General features: G+C 37.1%; 1 protein-coding gene across 3 annotated transcripts in view; it reads left to right on the top strand.

Moving 5' to 3' along the window:
* BICD1 (BICD cargo adaptor 1) overlaps nt 1–22,099 on the top strand; it is a 218,440-nt gene that overhangs the window by 142,171 nt on the left and 54,170 nt on the right. For all 3 annotated transcript variants that reach the window (XM_078156613.1, XM_020975810.2, XM_020975809.2), the window contains exons 5-6: nt 4,758–5,852; nt 16,140–16,291. In XM_078156613.1, coding sequence (XP_078012739.1) covers nt 4,758–5,852; nt 16,140–16,291 — 1,247 coding nt within the window. The remainder of the gene's footprint in view (nt 1–4,757; nt 5,853–16,139; nt 16,292–22,099) is intronic.

Below are 22,099 nucleotides of genomic sequence, written 5' to 3'. Positions count from 1 at the left end.
GCACAATAATATTCCATCACATTTATGTACCATAAATTATTCATCCATTCCCTAATGTATGAGCACCCCTTCAGATTCCCATTCTTTGCCACCCCAAAGAGCCTTAAATATTTTTATGCATATTTAATAGTCTGTTTTGCTTAGGATAATCCCTCCCCTAATCTACCCTCCCTCTAATTCTGCCCCCTCCTTTCTTCCCTTTCCCTGCTATTAAGTGAAATATATTTTTGTACTCAAATCGTGTGTGTGTGTGTGTGTGTGTATGTATTCTTCCTTCTTTTCACCAGTACAGATGAGAATGAGATTTGAGTGCCAGCCACTCCTCCTTCACCCCTCCCTTCTTGTTTGTATAGATGTCTATTTGCACACTCTGATTATTTGAGATAATTTCCCCTAATTTTTCTTTACATCCCCTCTCCAGTGCTTGCAGTGTTTTTTTTTCTTTTCTCAGCACTCTTTCCCTCTTTTTCCATTTTTTCTTAAGATCATCAAGACATAACAGAACCACTCCCAGGCCTTGTCTAATTGGACTTCCTCAATGACCTCTAACGATGATGATGATACATCATCTCCACATATTTGAATATATAAAGTTTATCCTCTTTTAGCCTTTATCATTTTTCATTCATGGTTACTTTTTATGTTTTTTTTTTCACCCTCGTGTTTGAACTTCAAAGTTTCTATGGAGCTTTGGTCTTTTCATCAGGAATGCTTAAAAGCCTCTATTTCATTAAAGATACACTTTCCCCCCTATAATATTACAGCATAGCCTACAAACTATAGGCCAGTGAGTGTAATTTCAATTTCTGGGAAAATTCTACAACAGATCATTAAGAAGGTGATGAGTGAATATCTAGAAAGGTGAGCAGAAATTAGAAAGAGTTAGCATGGCTTTATCAAGAACAGGTTATGGTAGACTAATCTCATTTCCTTTTTAGACAAGACTGCTAAATTAGTAGATGAGGGGGATGCTCTGGATATAGTTTACTGATACTTTAGCAAAGTATCTTTTATTATTCTTGTGGAAAAAATGGAGAGGTACCAATTAGGCCATTATATACTGTATACATTATATAATCCATTAGGTTGTTTTTATTTTTATTTGTATTCCCAGTGTTTAGCACAGTGCCTGGCATATAGTAAGTGCTTAATAAATGTTTATTGATTTATTGAGTAATTGTACAGTCATATGAATTCAGATTATAATGGTATTTGTGCTTGGTCTTGTGCTGTTTAACATATCAGTAACCAAAACAAAAAGATAAATAGCATATGTGATGAGAGCAGTATCTTAACCCTTAAGCCCATATAATTTAGACTAGTTTTTTCTTAAAAGGTATTGAGACATTTCTCAAGACTTGATTGGCTCAGGGGACTAAAGTCTCACACTACTGATGTCATTTCCTCATCTCCTGAGTACAAAGCAACCATAAAGGGCTTCACTCATCTGAATTAACTCAAGGTGTCCTCAGTGCCTATACTTTTTAAATAGCCTTATCCTGCTACGGCTAAGTAAATGTGTTTTTGTTAACTGTTGAATGAACACAGTGCATCATGATGTTCCAATATAAAACTTAAACTGCCTGGGGACTGGCCTGAATCAGGCCCTGCCTAGCACAGGCTGCTAGCACAGCTCTGCAGATGGCACAAAGCTGGGAGGAATAGGCAACACAATGGATGACATAGGATCTAAAATGAATTGACAGGGCTAAATCTAATAAAGTGAAATTCAATAGGGATAAATGCAAAGTCTTACACTTGGTTACAAAAAGTCAATTTAGTAAGTTTAATATTGGGGAGGCATACTTAGATAGTATTTGTTTTGAAAAAGTCCCAAGGGTCCCAAGTGATATGATGTAGTAGGCAAAAAAGCTAATGTAATCTTGGGCTCCTTTAAGAGGAATATAGCTTCCAGAAATAAAGAGATAGTAATCCAATAGTACACTGCTCTCATCAAATGTAGTCTTGTGTTTACCTCTGAGCTCTACAGTTCAAGAAGGACATTGACAAGATAGAGAGTATGTAGAAAAGAGCAACCAGGCTAGTGAAAGGCTTTGATTCCATGAAATATGAAGATGGATTGAAGAACAGAGCATGGTTAGCCTGGAGAAGAGAAGGCTCAAGGGGAACAGTTGTCTTCAAGTATTTGAAGGGCTATCATGTAGAGGAAGGACTAAACTTGTTTAATTTTATCCCAGAGGGCAGAGCCAGGAGGAAGGGTGGAAAGTACAGAGGCAATTTTCCTGTCAGGAAAAACCTCCTAATAATTAGAATTGTCTAAAAGTGGAATTATTTGCCTTGAGAAGCAGTAGGTGCCTTCTTCTTAGAGATCTTCAAGAAGATGCCAGATGACCACTTAATCATTGCGTTATAGTAAGGATTCCTTTTGTGTGTGAGTTGGCCTGGATGGCCTCTGAGATCCTTCTAACATTCAAATTCTGTGATGCAGTGTCTGAATCCCAGAGAACTGCCAAAGTTGGGGAGACCATTTACTCCTAGGTTAAGCTGAGATTTTATATTTCTCCAAAGTCACAAAAGCTCTCTGCCTGATTCTTGTGTGTCATATTGCTTAAAGTAATCTGTATACCTTCCTTTGGTATAATTTTGCTGATTACTTTGAAAAATGTATGCTGGTTATTCATCCTTGGCTTTTGCATACTAAAGATTTGGTAGAAGGAGAGCTAAGCTGATCAAGTTTAACTTAACCTTTCCCAGTCTGAAAGGAACTGACTTACTTCCCCCAGAGTGACCAGGGAAAGTGGCTTTTTTATTCTGGCCCTCCAAAGAGCATTTTACTACAAATATTTGAGTTGTAATAGATATGTGTAGTCCAATAATCCACTTGAAAATAGGAGAGAGGGGATCATATGACAGAAAAGGAAAATGATAAATGCTTGAAGGGATGTGGAAAAAAAGGTACACTAATACAGTGTTGGTAGAGTTATGAATTGGTCAAACTACTTCGGAGAACAATTTGGAACCATGCCCAGAGGAATATAAAACTGCCTACTCTTTGACCCAACAATACTGCTATTAGGTCTGTATCCCAGAGGGACCAAAGGAAAAAGAAAAGGACTTATGTGTACAAAAGTATTTATATTTGTTATGGCAAAGAATTGGAAACTGAGGGGTTTCATTGAACAAGGTGCAATATATGATTGTGATGGAAAACTGTTGTGCTGTAAGAAATGATGAAAAACATGGTTTCATAAAAATCTGGGAAAATTTAGATGAACTAATGCAAAGTGAAGTGAGCAGAACCAGAAGAACATTACACATAATAGCAGCAGTACTGCAGTAATGATAATCAAATATGAAATGAAAAAGAATAACTGGGAGGAATTACAAAAAAAGAAAAAGAAAAAAATAAAGATGAGAGGCTCACTGAAACACTTATTTTAAATGCATAGAAGAAAACAAGAAAGTACAGAGAAGCAGGATGACTTTAAAAGTTACATGTCAAATTAATTATATACTTGAGAGGAAAAGTAAGCTAGCTATACATATTAGAGATTTGGTATTTTATGTACAATCTTCTTTCCCTAATTTATTTTATATGCAGAATTGCTCATCTTTTTGGTTACTGTTAAGTCCCAAATTTAAAAAAAAACAAAAAAAATTGTTTCTCTGAAACTTCAGTTTGAGGATGACTGAAACTTATACATTACACTGACTTAATTTATCTTTTAATTTAGAAAGGATCAAGGACTAGCATAGCTGTTTATATTATTGACAGCATAGCTGTTTATCAGTAATATTTTCCTCCAAAGGACATTAAGGTTTTAGGTTTCTGAAGTAACATTAAATAAATTAAATATGATCATAAATACATTTAATCAAGAGTTTCATTTTTATGTATATAAAATAAGTTCTTTTTCATTCCTGACTCCCTCTCTACCCCTTTGGGGGAAAAAGCACAGAAAAACAAAACCATTGTGACAAATATAGTCAAGCAAACAAATTCCCCAAATGACCGTGTCCAAATATTTATGTCTCATTCTTCACCTTGAGTCTATCCCTGTCAGGAGGTGAGTTGCAAACATTATCATTTATCTTCTGTAATCATGGTTGGTTATTCCACTGGCCATGAATTCTTAAGTCTTTCAAGGTTGTTTTTCTTTACAATGTTAGTATTATTGTAGAAATTTTTCTCTGGGTTCTACTCATTTCACTCTGCATTAATTCATGCGTCTCTTCCCAAGTTTCTCAGATAATGAGTGTGGCAAATTTTTAAAAAGCAAATATCATTCGTAATATCATAGATTTAAAATTAGAATGAACCCTTAATATGATCTAGTCCAACTCAACCATTTAATAGAGGTTCAAAAATTGAAGGTACCTGCTTCATTGGTAGTAAATAGCAAAGTCAAGATTTGACCCCTTTGTTCTTCTCAATACGACAGACTGCCTCTCTTATATATCTCAATCATATTACGATTTGTAAAAAAAAAAAATTAAAGCAATTAGATTAGCTAAGTGGCTTTGCCATTTTATGAATCTAAGTCCCTGTGATGTATAAAATTGTGATTGCGTAATGTGTACAGCATAGTTCTGCACCAATGTTAATATAAATGCAGGAGGGATTTTAAATTAGTGTTACAAGAAGGGACAAAAAATGCTAACTTAAGTTTAAATATTGGTAGCATATTCTTTGCTGTTGTTTTGGGAAACCTGTAAATGCCTGAGTATAAATGCATGAAATCCATCACTTAGGGTTTGCATCTCAATCATTAATAGATTTTCATTTGTTATTACAGGTAGAGCGAGAAAAAGCCATTCTTCTGGCCAATCTTCAAGAGTCCCAAACTCAGTTGGAACACACAAAGGGGGCACTGACAGAACAGCATGAGCGGGTTCATAAGCTCACAGAACATGTCAATGCCATGAGGGGCCTACAGAGTAACAAAGAGCTGAAGGCAGAGCTGGATTGTGAGAAGGGCAGGGACTCAGGGGAACAAGCCCATGACTATGAAGTTGATATCAATGGCTTAGAGATTCTTGAATGCAAATATAAGGTTGCTGTTACAGAAGTGATTGACCTGAAGGCTGAAATTAAGGCCTTGAAAGAGAAATATAATAAGTATGTAGAAAATTACACAGAAGAGAAGGCCAAGTATGAGAGCAGGATTCAAATGTATGATGAGCAGGTGACAAGTCTAGAGAAAACTACAAAGGAAAGCGGTGAGAAAATGGTCCATATAGAAAAGGAGTTGCAAAGGATGACGAGTATAGCCAATGAAAACCATAATACCCTTAACACAGCCCAAGATGAGCTAGTAACATTTAGTGAAGAATTAGCTCAACTTTACCACCACGTATGTCTATGTAATAATGAGACTCCCAATAGGGTCATGTTGGACTATTATAGGCAAAGTAGAGTAACCCGCAGTGGAAGCCTAAAAGGACCTGATGATCCCAGGGGACTTCTGTCACCACGGCTCACCAGGAGGAGTATGGTATCACCAGTAGAAACAAGGACCCAATCAGAATCAGTTTTGAAAGAAAACACAGATGCCAACAAGGAACAAAGTCCAACCAAAACACCAACAATCTCTCCTGTCATTACTGCCCCTCCTTCATCCCCAGTGTCAGACACCAGTGATATTCGAAAAGAACCAATGAATATCTACAACCTTAATGCCATTATTAGGGACCAAATCAAACATCTACAGAAAGCAGTGGACCGGTCATTACAACTGTCACGTCAACGGGCAGCTGCACGAGAACTGGCACCAATGATAGACAAAGACAAGGAAGCCTTGATGGAAGAGATTTTGAAATTAAAATCACTTCTGAGCACAAAACGGGAGCAGATAGCTACCTTGAGGGCAGTGTTAAAAGCCAATAAGCAGGTAATATTTTATATTTCCAGAAATTAGTCACTCAATAAGCCTTTATTAAGTGTGCCAGGCACTGTGCTGAGCAATAGAGACACAAAGAAAAAACAATCCTTGCATTTGAAGAGTTATTATTCCAGTGGTGAAGATAACATAAATATGTGTGTGTATATATAATATGTGTATATATATATGTATATGTATATGTGTATGTGTACATTCATGATACATACTAAGTAGATGGAATGCAACCTAGAAAAGCTCCCTGCAAAAGTTGAAATTTGAGCTGAGTCTTGAAGGAAGCCAATAATTTTAAGTAGAAGTGAGAAGGGAAAATATTTAGGCATGGAGGACAGCTAGTGCAAAGGTATGGAGACAGGAGGTAAGAGTATTGTGTATGAAGAACATTAAGTTAGTATAATTGGAACATAGAGGATGTATAGGAGAGTAACATACAAGAAGACTGCAAAAGTTATAAGGGGCTAGATTATGAAGAGCTTGTAATGCCTGAAAAAGTAATTTATAGACCATAAAGTTAATAGAGAGCCACTTTGGCAGCTGTGTGGAAGATGGATTGAAATGGGAAGAAGATTGAGGTAAGAAGACAAATTAGAAGGCTATTGTAATAGTTCATGTGAGAAATGATGAGATCCTGAATTAGCATAGTGACTGAGTGGAGAGAAGGGGATATTTGCAAGAGATGTATAGGTAGAAACAAGATTTGGTAACTAATTAGATATATGGGATGAGTGAGAGTGAGGAGTTGAAATGATACCATGTCTGTGAATTTAGGTGACTAGAAGTATGGTAGTACCCTCAACAGCACTGGAAAAGTTGGGAAGAGAGGTGGGTGTAGAGATAATGGGTTTTATTTTGGACACACTGAGTTTAAGATACCTATAAGACCTTCAGTTCAAAATGCCCAGTTAGGAGTTAACAGATTGGCTGACTTAGTTGAATACCACCTATGACTAATTTGTAGAAAATTGTGTTTTCAAGATCTTATTGACTTACTTTACATAATAAAGTATATCATCTATGACACATCTTTTTTTTTTTTTAATTTTACTCTTACTTTGAATGCAACTCATCAGGAAACCTCTTTGGAATCAAAATGCTCAGGCACCACCAAGAATGGCTTAAGTTAAACTAGAAAGTGTAACTCTGCATAGCCTGATGCTTTACATCAGCTTGAGATGAAACTCTGTATGTACCGTGGAATAGATGACATAAGGAATGATGCAGGGAACCAGTATGAGAAATTAGTGTAACTCTATATCTTTTTTTACATAAGTCTTTTCAACATAGCTTTATTATTTCTAGTGTCCTGCATATATTAAGTGTTCAGTTAATATTATTGAATATAAAATATTTTAAATTCAAAGGAAATCAGACATGCCTGTTACAAAGTTAATTAGCATTAATTTACTCTCTGCCCTCTCTATTAATTAATGTAACAAGGTGGTGCAGTGGATAGAGTGCTAGGCCCTGAGTCAGGAAAACTGATCTTCCTGTGTTCAAATGTGGCCTCAGACACTTATTAGCAAGTTGCTTAACCCTGTTTGTCTCAGTTTCCTCATCTATAAAATAAGCTGGAAAAGGACACGGAACCACTCCAGTATCTTTATCAAGAAAACCCTAAATGGGTCATGAAGAGCTGGACAAAACTGAAAACAACTCAAATGAACTTCTATGTTACCTTCAGAACACAAATTAGACACCTAATTTATCTTCCTGTGTCAGTCTCTCCAAATCCATTTTCTCTGTAGTTGCCCAATTGACATTCTTAAAGCGCGTGCTTGGCTGTGAGTGCTTTACTCTAGAAGTTTCAGTGTCTCCCTATTGTCTTTAGAATAAAATACAAATCCATCTCTTTGGGATTTCAAGTCTTTTACCACCTAGCTCTTGCCGTCTTTCCAAGCTAATTCATATTATTCCCTTTTGTGCATTCTACCATTTAGCCAAATTGACTTATTTGCTATTCTTCATGTGTAAACAATATTTCATCTCTTTTATACACAGCCCTTCATACATAGAATGAACTACTGCCTCCTTTTAAAGCTCAGCTCAAGTGTCACCTCCTTCAAAGTAGCATAAGATAGTAGATAGAAAGCCAGTTTCAAACCAACAAGCCCTGGGTCCATACTAATTGTGTGGTCACCTGGTCAAATCATTTAACCTCACAGTGCTCTCTAGGTAACTGCCCAAGACTACAACTTATAGAAAAGGTGCTGAGCACTTCCTTATTTGGGAGTTTCCTATGACAATGAAATAATAGGTCCTGTCCCCAGCTCCCTATTTATAGGTAAGGGCTTCATACTGCTTTTTGTGAGCTCCAAATCATATAACGCACTGCTGAGCAATGCAGGGAAATAACCAGAAATAACTTTATCTCTAAATCTAGATTAGATAAATTAGGAGAAGAAATCAAGGAGCTACTACAAACTGAGGAGAGAAAAGTTAAAGAATCTAAGATCATTGAAAATATTTACTTAATGCAAATGCTAGAAATTATACCCAATGATGATTAAAAACAATATTAATGTCTCAAGTGATTTTGAAAAGTAGAAGAATATACTTAGACTAGAATTTCAAAAAGTCCTTGTAAGTCTGATGCCTAGCAGACAAATTACGCCAAAATAGTTAATTTTTAAAAATTGGTATTTGCTATAGCCATCAAGCCTACATTCTTTCAAAGTATTTGGCAGAATGTATAAAATGTTTTCATGTTCTGTACACAGCAATATATGTGACAGTGCCAGGATAGGAACCACAGGAGGAAAAGTAGAGCTAGAAAAGAATACTTCAGTGACAGGTATCAAACACCATGGCAAACCAATTTAAGATAACCACTGATGATCCACAGAAAGGCAATGGTAGATTGCATCATTATCTAACTGGTATGTACTATAGAAAATTGAAAAATCATATCACCCACTTAAATGCAACAACAACAAAAGAATATGCAGAGCAGAATTAGGAAAACACAAGTATGTCAGAATTCTATATGACTTTAATCCATAATTATAAGCAAAAGTTGTAAAAAAATTGTAAGCAAAAGCCAAAAGAATAAAATCAATATTAGGAATCAAAGCTATACAAACAGTGAAATAAACAATTCAACATCAATCAAAAACTTTTTAAAGAGAAAGAAGGAAACTATGGGGTTAAAAACAATTTCCCAGGAAGGAAGACATGGAAAATTTCTGGTTATTCATATGGTTGTAATATGTCCAATGCAACATAAATGCAAGTTCTGTCAAGTACAAAATAGAAAGCTTCTACATTTAATGCAGTAAATGATAGAACTGTTTCACCAAGAGAGGTGACTGAAATAGTAGCTTTTTTTGTTGTTGTTCAAAACTAGACAATGGTGAGGCCAGATAAGATCCCTAGTTACTGATTTAGATGGTCATAGTGGCAGATTAAGCATTAGCAAAGGGTTTTACCAGCTTCCTCTCAGACTTTAGCCTGACCCCCAGCTTTCTTAACAGAAAGCATTGCATATCTGCTACCAAAAAATAAGAGCCCCAGTGACATCTTCAAATATACTCTAATTATCTGTGTATTTTATGCAAAGCATTGCACTCATATAACCAAAAAAATCTATAAGTACAGGAAAATAGTATATTGGCTAAGGAGTGACTAGGGTGTGTCAAAAAAGTCCCGAGGATATTCCATCATCATTTCAGTAATTGTTGAAGATGCCATCCCAAAGTACCATAATATTTGTATTGCCTTTATTGATTAATTGTACAGCTTTTAACTCAGTTTCAATTATGTACTACAAATATATAAAAGAAATCTATTTATAGTGAGAACATTTTGATATTGGTATACACATGGAAAACTATTCTCTTTAAATACCGTTATAATATGCTGTAAACTATTGATATAAAACATGGCATTTTTCAGGGAAACATTTTAAGCCCATCATGGTTCTGCCTAGCTTTATAGCCATTATCATGACTCCTAAAAAGAACCAAGTGTGCCTACCAAGTTAAAGAGGGAGTCAAACCAAACCTTTTATTTATCCTTTGATGTACATGGATAACATTACACCATATAGCTCTACCAAAAAGAAAAAAAAAGCCACACACATTAAATAGCTTTTTTTATGTCATTGAATCTTTTTCCAATGACATAAAAATAGCATTTGGATTCAGGAAGTATAAAATTAATATACACTAAAGATAAAGACTTGAAGGTTTGGAGTTTGAATTTGGAGGTCAAATTGAACCAATAGATGAAGGCAGTATCTAGAAATCCTTTGGTTTCCCCCAGGGAAGATATATTGAGACTGTTATTGAATATGTTAAGATTTACTAGCATCCTAAAATCAAAGCTGAATGCAAAGAGTACATTTAAAACAATCAGCACTTATAAAATGCCACTCTTCATGTATACTTTTGGAACTGTAAAATGCACCATATCATATTTGGTCCTAACAAAAATTCATAAAATATAAATAAAATACAGGGCTTATCGCCTTAAGGCAGCTATAGAAATGTTAATATTTAATCATCCCAAAGATGGAAGAGAATTGAAAGACATTCTGAGAACATATGATAAACAGGTCACAAACCTACATAGATACTTTTGGAATATGCACACATCATTTCTCCAGAAATACTCACTATTGGCTTTGTCACATTTAACTGAAAATGCTTTACCTTCAGAGTTACCTACAAAACAGATAACGTGCAACACTGGAATTGGAAGTTCCCTCATGCTTGACATCAGTGGTCAACAATATATTGTAATAAGTGTCAAATGTTATAAAAATAAATGTCGAATAAGTGTTATTCAGATTCATGGAAATGGGTTTATGATAGCACTTTAGGACCAGATCATTTCCGCTAGAAATTATAGGAGAGTTATTCTTAAGGAGCCTAGACTTAGTGATCAATGCAAATCATTGAAGGAAATGGTAGGAAGTGTGCAACATATCACTACAAGCTGAAAACATTTATTACCTATCAAAAACTTAGCAAGGCTCCAGATAAGGACTTCAATATATCCTTGAGAACTCAACCAATAAACTGTAAGAAAACCTGAACATTAAAACAAACTGAAATGTTGCCCTTACTCATCTGTTAATGCATAAAACCTGAAGAACAGTGTTTTAATGGAGATGACCCAGAAGTGCACTGAAACTAGCTGATTATTAAATTTTCAGTGGGAATATTTACATCTTGGAAATCAGCAAACACTACAAATAAGTGCTTGAGTTATTGATTTGTTGATTGTTTAGACCAGGGGTTGGGCAAACTGTTCCCCACCACCACCACCACCACCACCACCAAATCCAGGCTCTCTTTGTTTTAGTGGGGGCCTTGAGCTAGGAATGGTTATTTATATTTTTAAACAAAGTTTTATTGTATTTTAAAATATAAAAATTTACTGTAGGGGGCAGAGCCAAGATGGCAGAGTAAAAGCGGTGACTTTTGAACTCTCCCCCAAACCCCTCCAAATACCTGTAAAAAATGACTCTAAACAAATTCTAGAACAGCAGAGCCCACAAAAAGACAGAGTGAAACAAATTTCCAGTCCAAGACAACCTGGATGGTTGATGGGAAAGGTCTGTTGCACCAGGCTGGGAGAGAAGCACAATCTAGCACAGGTTGTGCCAGCACAGACCAGGGCCCCAAGTAGGCCTCAGGGGAATGAATCACTGTCAGCTGTGACAGCAGACTTCTCAAACCACAAATGCCAAAGACAACTTAGAAGTCAGTATAGGAGGTCTGTTGGACCTGGGTGAGAGAAGGGCGAAGACAAGCCCCGGCCCCAACACAGCCCTGGGGCAGCTGCAGTGGCAGCAGCAGGGGTTATGACTGCTTCTGGAGATCTCAGCACACAGACGGTAAGGGTATCAAATAACTGATCAGAAGGAGGTTACAGAGATATCTTTCCTGGCACTGAGGCAGGATTGCTTTGCCCATACTTGAATATGGGTCACAGTCTTGGGTGGTGGTCCTGGGGCAAGGCTATGCATTTGCACAGCAGAGCTTGTGGCAACAGTGAAGAGGGAATCCTCCTCGCAGTTCAGGGAAGGAAAGAGTGCTTGTGGTCACTCATAGACCAGACCACAGGACAGAGGAAGAATAAACACCTCTCCTTATATTATGTCACCTTGAAAGAACTGAAAACTTACGGGTTCCTAGAAGTATCTCTGAAAACAGTTACGCAAAATAACTAAAGCTTGTAAGTATGACCTCCACACTGGAAGCAGAGCCCTACCTTAACAAAAGAGTTACAAAGTCAACTAGTTGACTGGGAAAATGAGCAAACAGAGGCCAAAAACTCAGACTATAGAATCTTAACTATGGTGACAAAGAAGATCAAAACATACAACCAGAAGGAGACAACAAAGTTAAAGCTCCTACATCCAAAGCCTCCAAGAAAAATAGGAATTGGTCTCAGGCCATGGAAGAGCTCAAAAAGGATTTTGAAAATCAAGTGGAAGAAGTAGAGGAAAAATTGGGAAGAGAAATGAGAGTGATGTGAGAAAATCATGAAAAATGAGTCAACAGCTTGCTAAAGAAGACCCCCCAAAAATAACACCTTAAAAAATAGACTAGACCAAATGACCAAAGTGGTCCAAAAAGCCAGTGAGGAAAAGAATGCCTTAAAAAGCAGAATTGGCCAAATGGAAATGGAAGTCCAAAAGCTCACTGAGGAAAATAATTCCTTAAAAATTAAAATGGAGCAAATGGAAGCTAATGACTCTATGGGAAATCAAGAAATTATAAAAATAAAAGCAAAAGAATGAAACAATAGAAGACAATGTGAAATATCTCATTGGAAAAACAACTGACTTGGAAAATAGATACAGGAGAGAGAATTTTAAAATTATTGGACTACCTGAAAGCCATGATCAAAAAAAGAGCTTAGATATCATCTCTCAAGAAATTATCAAGGAAAACTTCCCTGATATTCTAGAACCAGAGGGCAAAATAGAAATGGAAAGAATCCACTGATCACCTCCTAAAAGAGATCCCAAAAGGAATAGTTTCAGGAATATTATAGCAATTCCAGAATTCCCAGTAAAGGAGAAAATATGGCACACAACCAGAAAGAAACAATTCAAATATTGTGGAAACACAATCAGGATAACATAAGATTTAGCAGCTTTACATTAAGGGATCACAGGCCTTAGAATATATTCCAGAGGTCAAAGGAGCTAGGATTAAAACCAAGAATCACCTGCCTAGCAAAACTGAGTACAATAAACTGACATTCAGTGATGTAGAGGAATTTAATGCATTCTTGATAAGCCAGAACTAAATAGAAAAATTGACTTTTAAATATTACTTTTTTTAATTGACTCAAGGGAAGCATGAAAAGATAAACCAGAAAGAGAAATCACAAGGGACTTATTAAAATTGAACTGCTTACGTTCCTGCATGATAGTTGTAACTCATGAGACCTTTCTCACTAGTAGGGCAGTATGTCACTATATAGGGCACAGGGTGAGTTGAATATGAAGGGATGATATTTAAAAAATTAAATTAAGGGATGAGAGAAAGGTACTGGGAATAGGAGAGGGAGAGAGGTAGAATGGGGTAAATTATCTCACATAAAAGAGGCAAGAAAAAGCTTTTACAGTGGAGGGGAAGGGGGAAGATGAGAGGGAATGAGTGAACTTTACTCTCATCAGAATTGGCTTAAGGAGGGAATAACATACACACTCAATTGGGTATGGAAATCTATCTTACCCTATAGGAAAGTAGGGGAGAAGGGGATAATGGGGTGTGATAGAAGGGAGGGCAGATTGGGGGAGGGGACAATCAGAAGCAAACACTTTTGAGGAGGGACAGGGTCAAGTGAGAATAGAATAAACGGAGGATGGGATAGGATGGAGGTGACATATAGTTAGTCTTTCACAACATGACTATTATGGAAGCGTTTTGCATGACTGCACATGTATAACATATCAGATTGCCTTCTCAATGAGGGTAGGTAGGTAGGGAGGAAGGGAGAGAATTTGGAAATCAAAGTTTTAAAAACAAATGTTTAAAATTGTTTTTATATGCAACTGGGAAATAAGATACACAGACAATGGGGTATGGAAATCTATCTTACCCTACAGGAAAATAGAAGGAGAAAGGGCTAATAGAAAGAGGGGGGGAGATAGAAGGGAGGGCAGATTGGGGTAAAGGGTAATCAGAATTCACACTGTCATGGTGGGGAGGAGTGGAATGGGAGAGATGGGGAGAAAATTTGGAACTCAAAATCCTGTGGAAATGAATATTGAAAACTAAAAATAAATAATTTTTAACAATAAAAATAAAAATTATTGCCAAAAAAACCCCCCAACCAGTTCGTAGTTACCAGCCTGATTTGGTTCTCAGGTCATAGTCTGCTGATCCCTGGTACAGACTTAAAAAAATAATAGAGAAAATGTTAATAATGCAGATTAAACTTTAAAATATATTGTGCATGCTGTTTTTTGGAGAGCCAGTTGTTCAACATTTACCAGCACACCACAAGATATTGCCATACCAAATACTTGGTTTATTGATATTACATCTCCTTTTTTCATTACAACCCAACACCTTCTCAAACCCCCAAATATGAGCTTAGGACAGACACAAGCAGGTTGAAATCAGTGGAGCTTTCTTCTTATGAAATTTCAAAATGCTGAATTGGAATCAGAAGTTGAGAGCTAAAAGAAATCATTTAGTTCAACTCTTCATCTTATTGAGGAACCTAAGTGTCATATTAAAGGCCACACAAGTGATCATTGATGGAGATGGACTTAGAATCCAGGTTTCCTGACTTCTAGTCTAGTATATTTTCTACTATATAATACAACCATTCATACACCAAATACATGTAGACCTTAAAAGAAATTTTTTGTCAAAAATGTATATAAACATGTATTATGTGATACCAGTGTACTATGTTTTTTCAATTTATTTATTTATTTTTAGTTTTCAACATTCACTTCCACAAGATTTTGAGTTCCAAATTTTCTCCCTATCCCTCCCCTCCCCACACCATGATGGCATGCATTCTGATTACCCCTTTCCCCAATTGACTCTCCCTTCTTTTACCTACCACCTTCTCTTATGTCCTCCTTCTGTTTTCCTGTAGGGAAATAGATTTCTATCTATCTAGATACCCCATTTCTTATGTATCTTATTTCTCAGTTGTATGTAGAAACAATTTTTTTTTAACGCTTCAGTCTATATTCAGACTCCATAATTCTTTCTCTGGATGCAAATAGCATTTTCCATCATTAGACTTTTGGAGATGTCTTAGGTCCTTGTATTTCTGAGAAGAGCTAAGTCTATCAAAATTAGTCATCGCACAATGTGACAATGTATACGGTGTTCTTCTGGTTCTGCTCACTTCAGTCAGCATCAGTCCATACAAGTCTTTCCAGGTTTTTCTGAAGGCTGCTTGCTCATCGTTTCTTATAGCACAACAGTACTCTGTTACATTCATATAGCCCCAGGACTGCTACCCAGATCCAAATATAGGCAAAGCAACAGAATCCGGCCTCAGTGCCAGCAGAGAGACCCTTGTAAACTCCTTCTGATCAGTTGTTTGATGCCCTTACTGTCTGTGGATTGGGAGCTCTGGAAGCAGCCACTGCTGATATGACCACCACCCCAGTACGGGCTATGGTAGAGCCAGGGCTGGACCATTCTATGCTCACCCAGGCCCAACGGACCTTTTCCACTGACCTTCCAAGTTGTCCTTAGCATTTTTGGATTAAGAAGTTTGGAAACTGCCACAGCTGCCTATGATTCCATACCCTGAGGCTTGCTCCAGGTTTGCTGGGGACTGGTCTTTGCCTGCACAGCCCATGCTGAACTGCAGTCCTGTCCCAGCCTGGTGCAACAGACCTTTCCCATCCATCTTCCAGGTTGTCTGAAGCTGGAAATTTGTTTCACTCTGTCTCTTTGTGGGTTCTGCTGTTCTAGAATTTGTATCGAGTCATTTTTACAGATATTGGGAGGGTTTGGGGGAGGAGCTCAAGCAAGTCACTGCTTTTACTTTGCCATCTTGGCTATGCCCCCAGTATACTATGTTTTTAATTAATTTTTAATTTGTTAAATACAAAAGTAGGCATAAAACTTGACATTCATTAGGTTCTAGCTAACTAGATAGTAACAAAATCAGTCTATCAATTAAAAATCACATATATGCAGCAGGCGCTATGGGGTAAGCAGTGGGAAAACAAAGGTAAGATAGTCCTTACCTTTAAGGAACTTACATTCTAATGGAGATGACACCAAATAAATAAAGACAATGAGTTTCTTAGAATTCTTATAATTTTCCCTGTTTCAGACAGCTGAGGTAGCACTAGCTAACCTGAAGAATAAATATGAAAATGAAAAAACAATGGTGACTGAGACCATGACGAAACTTAGAAATGAATTGAAGGCCTTGAAAGAAGATGCAGCAACTTTCTCATCCTTGCGTGCCATGTTTGCAACCAGGTAAGGATTACTGGGCCTCAAAAGAGATGCTCGTCTAAGTTTCAGTCAGTCAACTAATATTTATTAAGCATTTGCTATGTGCAAGGTTGTATTAAGCAATTGAAATGTTAAAAAAAAAGGGCAAAAAGTTCCCTTGCCCTCAAGGAGCTTTCTTTCTAATGAGGGAAACTAGATAGATAGAGAGATAGATGAACGAATGGAGTTATAGATTTAGATCTATATCAATACATATAAGATAAATTCAGACTAGATGAAAGGTAGCCTTAAGAGAGGATGGCACTGATAGTCTGGAGGACAGGGAAAGGCCTCCTGGAAGAGGTAGCACTTAAGATGAATCTTAAAAGAAGCAAGGGATGCTGAGAGTCAGAGAATTGCAGGGAAGTACAGCATTCCAAGCATGGGGAAACAGCTAGTGCAAAAGCAGTAGAATGTAAGACTATCAAAAAAGTAAAGAGGTTCCAGGTTGTGAAGAGTTTTAAATGATTAACAATGGAATATTTAATCCTGAGCTAATAAGGAGTCACTGGAATTTACTAAGCTGGTGAATGACACCTTAGCAAAATCACTTGGGAAACTTTGTAAAGGACAGATTGGGATGAGAAAAGTCAGCAGGGAGACCAATTGCAATAGGGAAAGACTTTGCATTTGTCAAGGTAAGAGGTACTGGGACTGGGGTAGTACCTATGTGGTAAAAAGAAGGGTTCATATACAAGAGATATTGTATAGAAAGAAATTACCAGATTTGGCAAATGATTTGATATGTAAAATGAGTGAGAGAGGGAAGTTGAAGATGGCACCAAAGTGTCTGGGAGGATAGCGGTGCCATTACAGTAATAAGGAAGTTCAGAAGGGGGATAGGGCTTGTGGAGAACGATAATGAATTCTCTTTTGGGCATGTTGAGTTTGACATTCAGTTTGAAATGTTCAACTGATAATTGGTGAGCTGAAGAAATAAATATAGAAATCATGAGATTAGCAAGGGAGAAAGTATAAAGAGAAAAGAGGACCAAGGGCAGAACCTTGAGGAACACCCATAGTTAGTAGGCATGAAATGGATGAAGATTCAAGCAAAAAAAAAAAGATTGAAAAGAAGAAGTCAGCTAGACAGGAGGAGATCCAAGAGAGAAAACAGTCACAAAATCACAGAAAGGAAAGAGAATCGAAGAGGAAAGGTAGAGAACAAGGGGGAGGAGGATGTAGATGAGACCATTAGATATGGCAATTAAGGGATCATTAATAAGTTCAGAAAGAGCTGTTACATTTGAATGATGAGGTAAAAATCCATATTGCAGAGGGTTTAGAAAAGGGTGAGAAGAAAGGAAATGGTAGCACTAATTGTATGCAACTCTTTCAAAGAGTTTAGATGAAGAGGAGAAAAGAGATATAGGATGATAGGTGTTAGTCATGATAACATATAGTAAAGGGGAGTGGGAATAAGCATGTTTATAAGCAGCAGGGAAGAAGCTAGTAGATAGAGAAGATAAGAGTGTGTTGACCTTGACATCCAGAAGAGTCACCTTATCATCAGAAGCTGGAGTTGAGGAGGTGATGGGGGGAGAGAGTGTCAGAGTGATGTAAGATAAGGAGTAGAAAAGAGGGAATCTTAGCAAATGGCCTCAGTTTTGAGGAGCAAAGTATGAGTTGAAGTCCTCAGCCAAGAATAGAAGGGAGTGGTATGAGAGGTTTGAGGAGAGAAGAAAAAGGACTGGCTACATTTTCTCTCATACCTCCAACTCAGTGGTTGTGTTGGTAGAGTTGGACTATTCTTTGTACCCTATTGCCATTTCCAGACCTTCCCTCAACCATTTTCACTGAGCAATTTCTCCTTTGAGATTAATACTTGTAAGGTCCAGAATTCCCCTGGCTGGGGAACGTGTACCTCCTCCATAGTGTAAGGTGAGTTTAATACCAAAGGAAGAGGTCAAGAAGCTCCAGATTGGTTATGACAGTTTAATCAATCATTATGATTACTTACAAACAGGGGCAATCTGGGGCGGCAGCTAGCTGATTCAGTGGATCCCCACAAAGACCCTAAGAAAGCCCAGTGGTGATGATATAAATCAGACAAAGGGAGGTGGAACCATAGAGTACATAACTATGGATTGGTGGATATTTTGGGTTTTTCTGCTTAGTTAATGTTTTGGCTAATATTTTATACTTAGTATTGAACCCAGTTCCCAGACATCCAGGCATTTACCCAGTGCTCTTGGGTAAATGCTTAGGCACTCAAACTTGGGTACTGGTCATATACCAGTCATGGTATCTAAGCTATGAGTCAGTGTCTGAATTATGATTTTTGTATCTAAGTTATAATTTCTTTTTATTTTTGGGGGGTGAGGCATTCGAGGTTAAATGACTTGCCCAGGATCACACATTACTAAGTGTCAAGTGTCTGAGGCCGGAGTTGAACTTAGGTCCTCTTGACTCCAGGACTGGTGCCCCCTGAGTTATAGTTTTTAACAGGTCACCATGGCAGGGCTTCTACCTTTCACAGAGTTTAAGTTTGTGGCTTTCACTTCTTACTTTCACCAGTCAGGACCACACATCACCCAACTGATATGCTCATGGTTCTTTATCCATCATAATCCTCAGGACATTCTCCTTCCTTGATCAATGTATTCAGTGCCTGACTCACAGTCTTTCTCTTCAAATGCCCTAGCTTTCCATTTCTTCAATTGATTCAATTCCCATGATCTACTCCTCTACTCCACCTCAGCTATACACAGAAATGTTCATACCTTTGATTGCTGTGTCCCACCAATGTTCCCCTTCCTTGTTCAAGAACTCTGAAATTCCTTTATCTGATCATCATTTTTTTTATCATCCCATCTTTCCCTATTTCTTACTACCCCTAACCACATTCTTCATCCTTATTGTGCCCTCCAATCCTTCTAGCCTTCAGTTCTTTTCCAGGCTAACACTCCTGCACTAATAACACTCTCTTCCCTTCCCAATCCTGACCCTTTTGTGAATCAACTCAACTTTATACTATCTTCCATCCTCAATGCCCTCTTCTCCTATAACCAATCATTTCTTATTAATCTTGGATTATTCCTACTATCCCCCTCCTTCTATCCTGTTCACATGTTGTAGGACAAAGCTAAAGATCATTAGAAAATTATGCTGACTGAATTTACTATAAATGTATGCTTAGGAATGAGGACTCAGGTGGGTCCTTGCTGCCACAAGGCAGACTCTCTAATTGATTCACTATATTACTATCCTCTGCAACTGTTCCAAACCTTATGTCTTAAGCTTTCTACAACACTAGTTCCATGCCCCCCTACCCCAACTACTTTGCTTGAGAGACAGAGATATAGCAAATGTCTCCCATCTCTAGTATATCATGCTTTTGTGCCAGCCTTAGTTGTTTCTCAAGTTCCTTTTCTATTCAGGCCATCTACATTTTACTCCAGTTAAAATTTTGCTTCTGTTTCTGCCTCTGTTGATCTTTACCAAAGTATTCTCTACCACACTACTCTCCATTGGCTCATGGATTTCTTCACATGACCACATTTCTTTGTTATACAATTCCTTTCATACTTCTTGTCCTTTTGCCTTTCATATTTTCTCATAGGTCTCATTCCAGTAAATTTCATTCATGAGTTTAAATTCTCCTAGTATTAGGATCTCTAGCTCACTTTTCTTGTTACCCACATATGCATTTATATAGAGACACACAAAGCCTTGTTGTAATTGCTGGAAATATTTTTGGATTTGTCTCCTGTTAACTTCTGGGGCATCTCTACTGTTACTTTTCTTCTTAAATTATAGCTCTCCTCACTTTTCCAAAAGTCTCCTTGATTCATAGTCAAGAAAGTTATTAAGGATACTTTAAGGTCCGACTAGTGAACTAAGATATATAAAATCAAGTTTTCTTGGATATTGAATAGTCCATCAGCTTAAAATTCTGGAATAGTAAAATAAGATGTTGTTTAGTATAGTAGGGAAAACACTAGATTTGGAGTCAAAGGACATGGATTCAAATCCTGGATCTTTCACTAACCTTGTATTTTATCCTCTATGGGCCTCAAGTTTCTTCATTTGTAAAATGAGGGAGTTAAGATAAATGATCTATGTTATCTCTTAGCCTAAGAAACAGGAGTACTACAGGTTACTTTCTCCTGTCTTGGCTTTAGCAATACCTGGCCCTTCTCTTACTTCTACAACTTCCTTATGAACTTTTGTAAGATGATCTCCCATGCCTGCAATGCCTTTTTTAAAAAGAGTTTTTATGGAAATCTTCTATTTCTTGCATCATCATAATTATTACAAGTATCCCTCCCCCTTTCAAAGAGCCACGTAACAATAAATAGTATTTTTTTCAGAGAGGGAAAAAATTAACATAACTGATGAACACATTGAAAAATTCCCCCCCAAAATATTCAATATGTAAGACTTGTGGATCTTCAACCCCCCCATGAAGGGATTACTTGGGGATGTCCTCTTATATCTTTTCTTTCAAGTGCTCAATCAATCAATTACAATTTTATTGCATTCACTTTTGATTTTTTTTTTTGGTGTATAGTTGTTTTGTTGTAGTTTTGTATATTTGTTTTCTTGGCTCTGCTTACTTCACTCTGCATCAGTTCTTACAGATCTTTCCATGCTTTTCTGTATTAACTACATATATAATTTCTTATAGCACAGCAATTTTCTAATACCTTCATGTATCATGATTTGTTTAGCTGTTTCCCAATTGAAAGGCATCTGCTTTGTTTCCAGTTCTTTGCTATTATAAAAAGTGCTGTTATAAATATTTTGGTGTAAATGGAAATTTTCTTCTTATTAGCAGTTTCCTTGGGTTATAAGCCCAATGATGGGTCAAAAGATATGGACATTTTAATCACTTTGTTTACATAATTCCAAATCTTTGCAAAATGTATCAATTCACAGCCCCACCAACAATTCATTAGTGTTCCTATCATCCTATAGCCCCTCCAACATTTAATATTGTTGTTTTATATCATCTTTACAAATTTTAGGGAGTAAGATGAAACTTTAGCATTGTTTTACATTTCTGTTATTATTAGTGATTTGAAACATTCTTTCTCATGATTATGAATACTTTGAAATTCTTTTGAGAACTTGCTAATATTTTTTTTACCACTTATCTATTGAAGAATGGCTATTAGTCTCATATGAATATTTATTTATTGTTTATCTATATTGGATGTAAAACCCTAATAAAAGAAATTTGATATAATGATTTTTTCCCATTTGATCACTTCTCTTCTTATCTGAGGTATGTTAATTTTGTCTGTGCAAAAGCTTTTCCGTTTTATATAATCAGAGTTATCTGTTTTATCTTTTGTAACTGTCTCTGTCTTTGGTTAAGAATACATTTCCCTTGGGAGTGGAGCCAAGATAGCAAAGTAAAAGCAGTGATTTGCTTGAGCTCTCCAACAGACTCCTCCAAATACCTGTAAAAAGTTACTCTAAATAAATTCTAGAGCAGCAGAACACACAAAAAGACAGAGTCAAACAAATTTCCATCTCCAGACAACCTGGTTGCTGGGAAAGGTTTGTTGTACCTGGCTGGGAGAGGAGTGTAAGTGCCCCAGCAAACCTGGAGCAGGCATCAAGAGACTGAATCACAGACAGTTTTGGCAGTTTCCAGAATCCTCAACCCACAAACGACAGAGACAACTTAGAAGGTCAGTAGGAAAGGTCTATCAGACCTGGGTGAAAGAAGAGGGAGGTCAGGTCCTCGCCCTGGCAGAGCCTTGGGATGGCGGGGGTGGAGGCTGCTTCCAGAGCTCTTGGCACACAGAATGTGGGGGATTTGAGTGGCTGATCAGAGAGGGG

The sequence above is a fragment of the Phascolarctos cinereus genome, unplaced genomic scaffold, assembly GCF_003287225.1.
Source record: "Phascolarctos cinereus isolate Bilbo 61053 unplaced genomic scaffold, phaCin_HiC Scaffold_1;HRSCAF=81, whole genome shotgun sequence".
Lineage (NCBI taxonomy): Eukaryota > Metazoa > Chordata > Mammalia > Diprotodontia > Phascolarctidae > Phascolarctos > Phascolarctos cinereus.
Note: the sequence above shows the minus strand (reverse complement) of the source record. Positions and strands in the feature narration are given on the sequence as shown.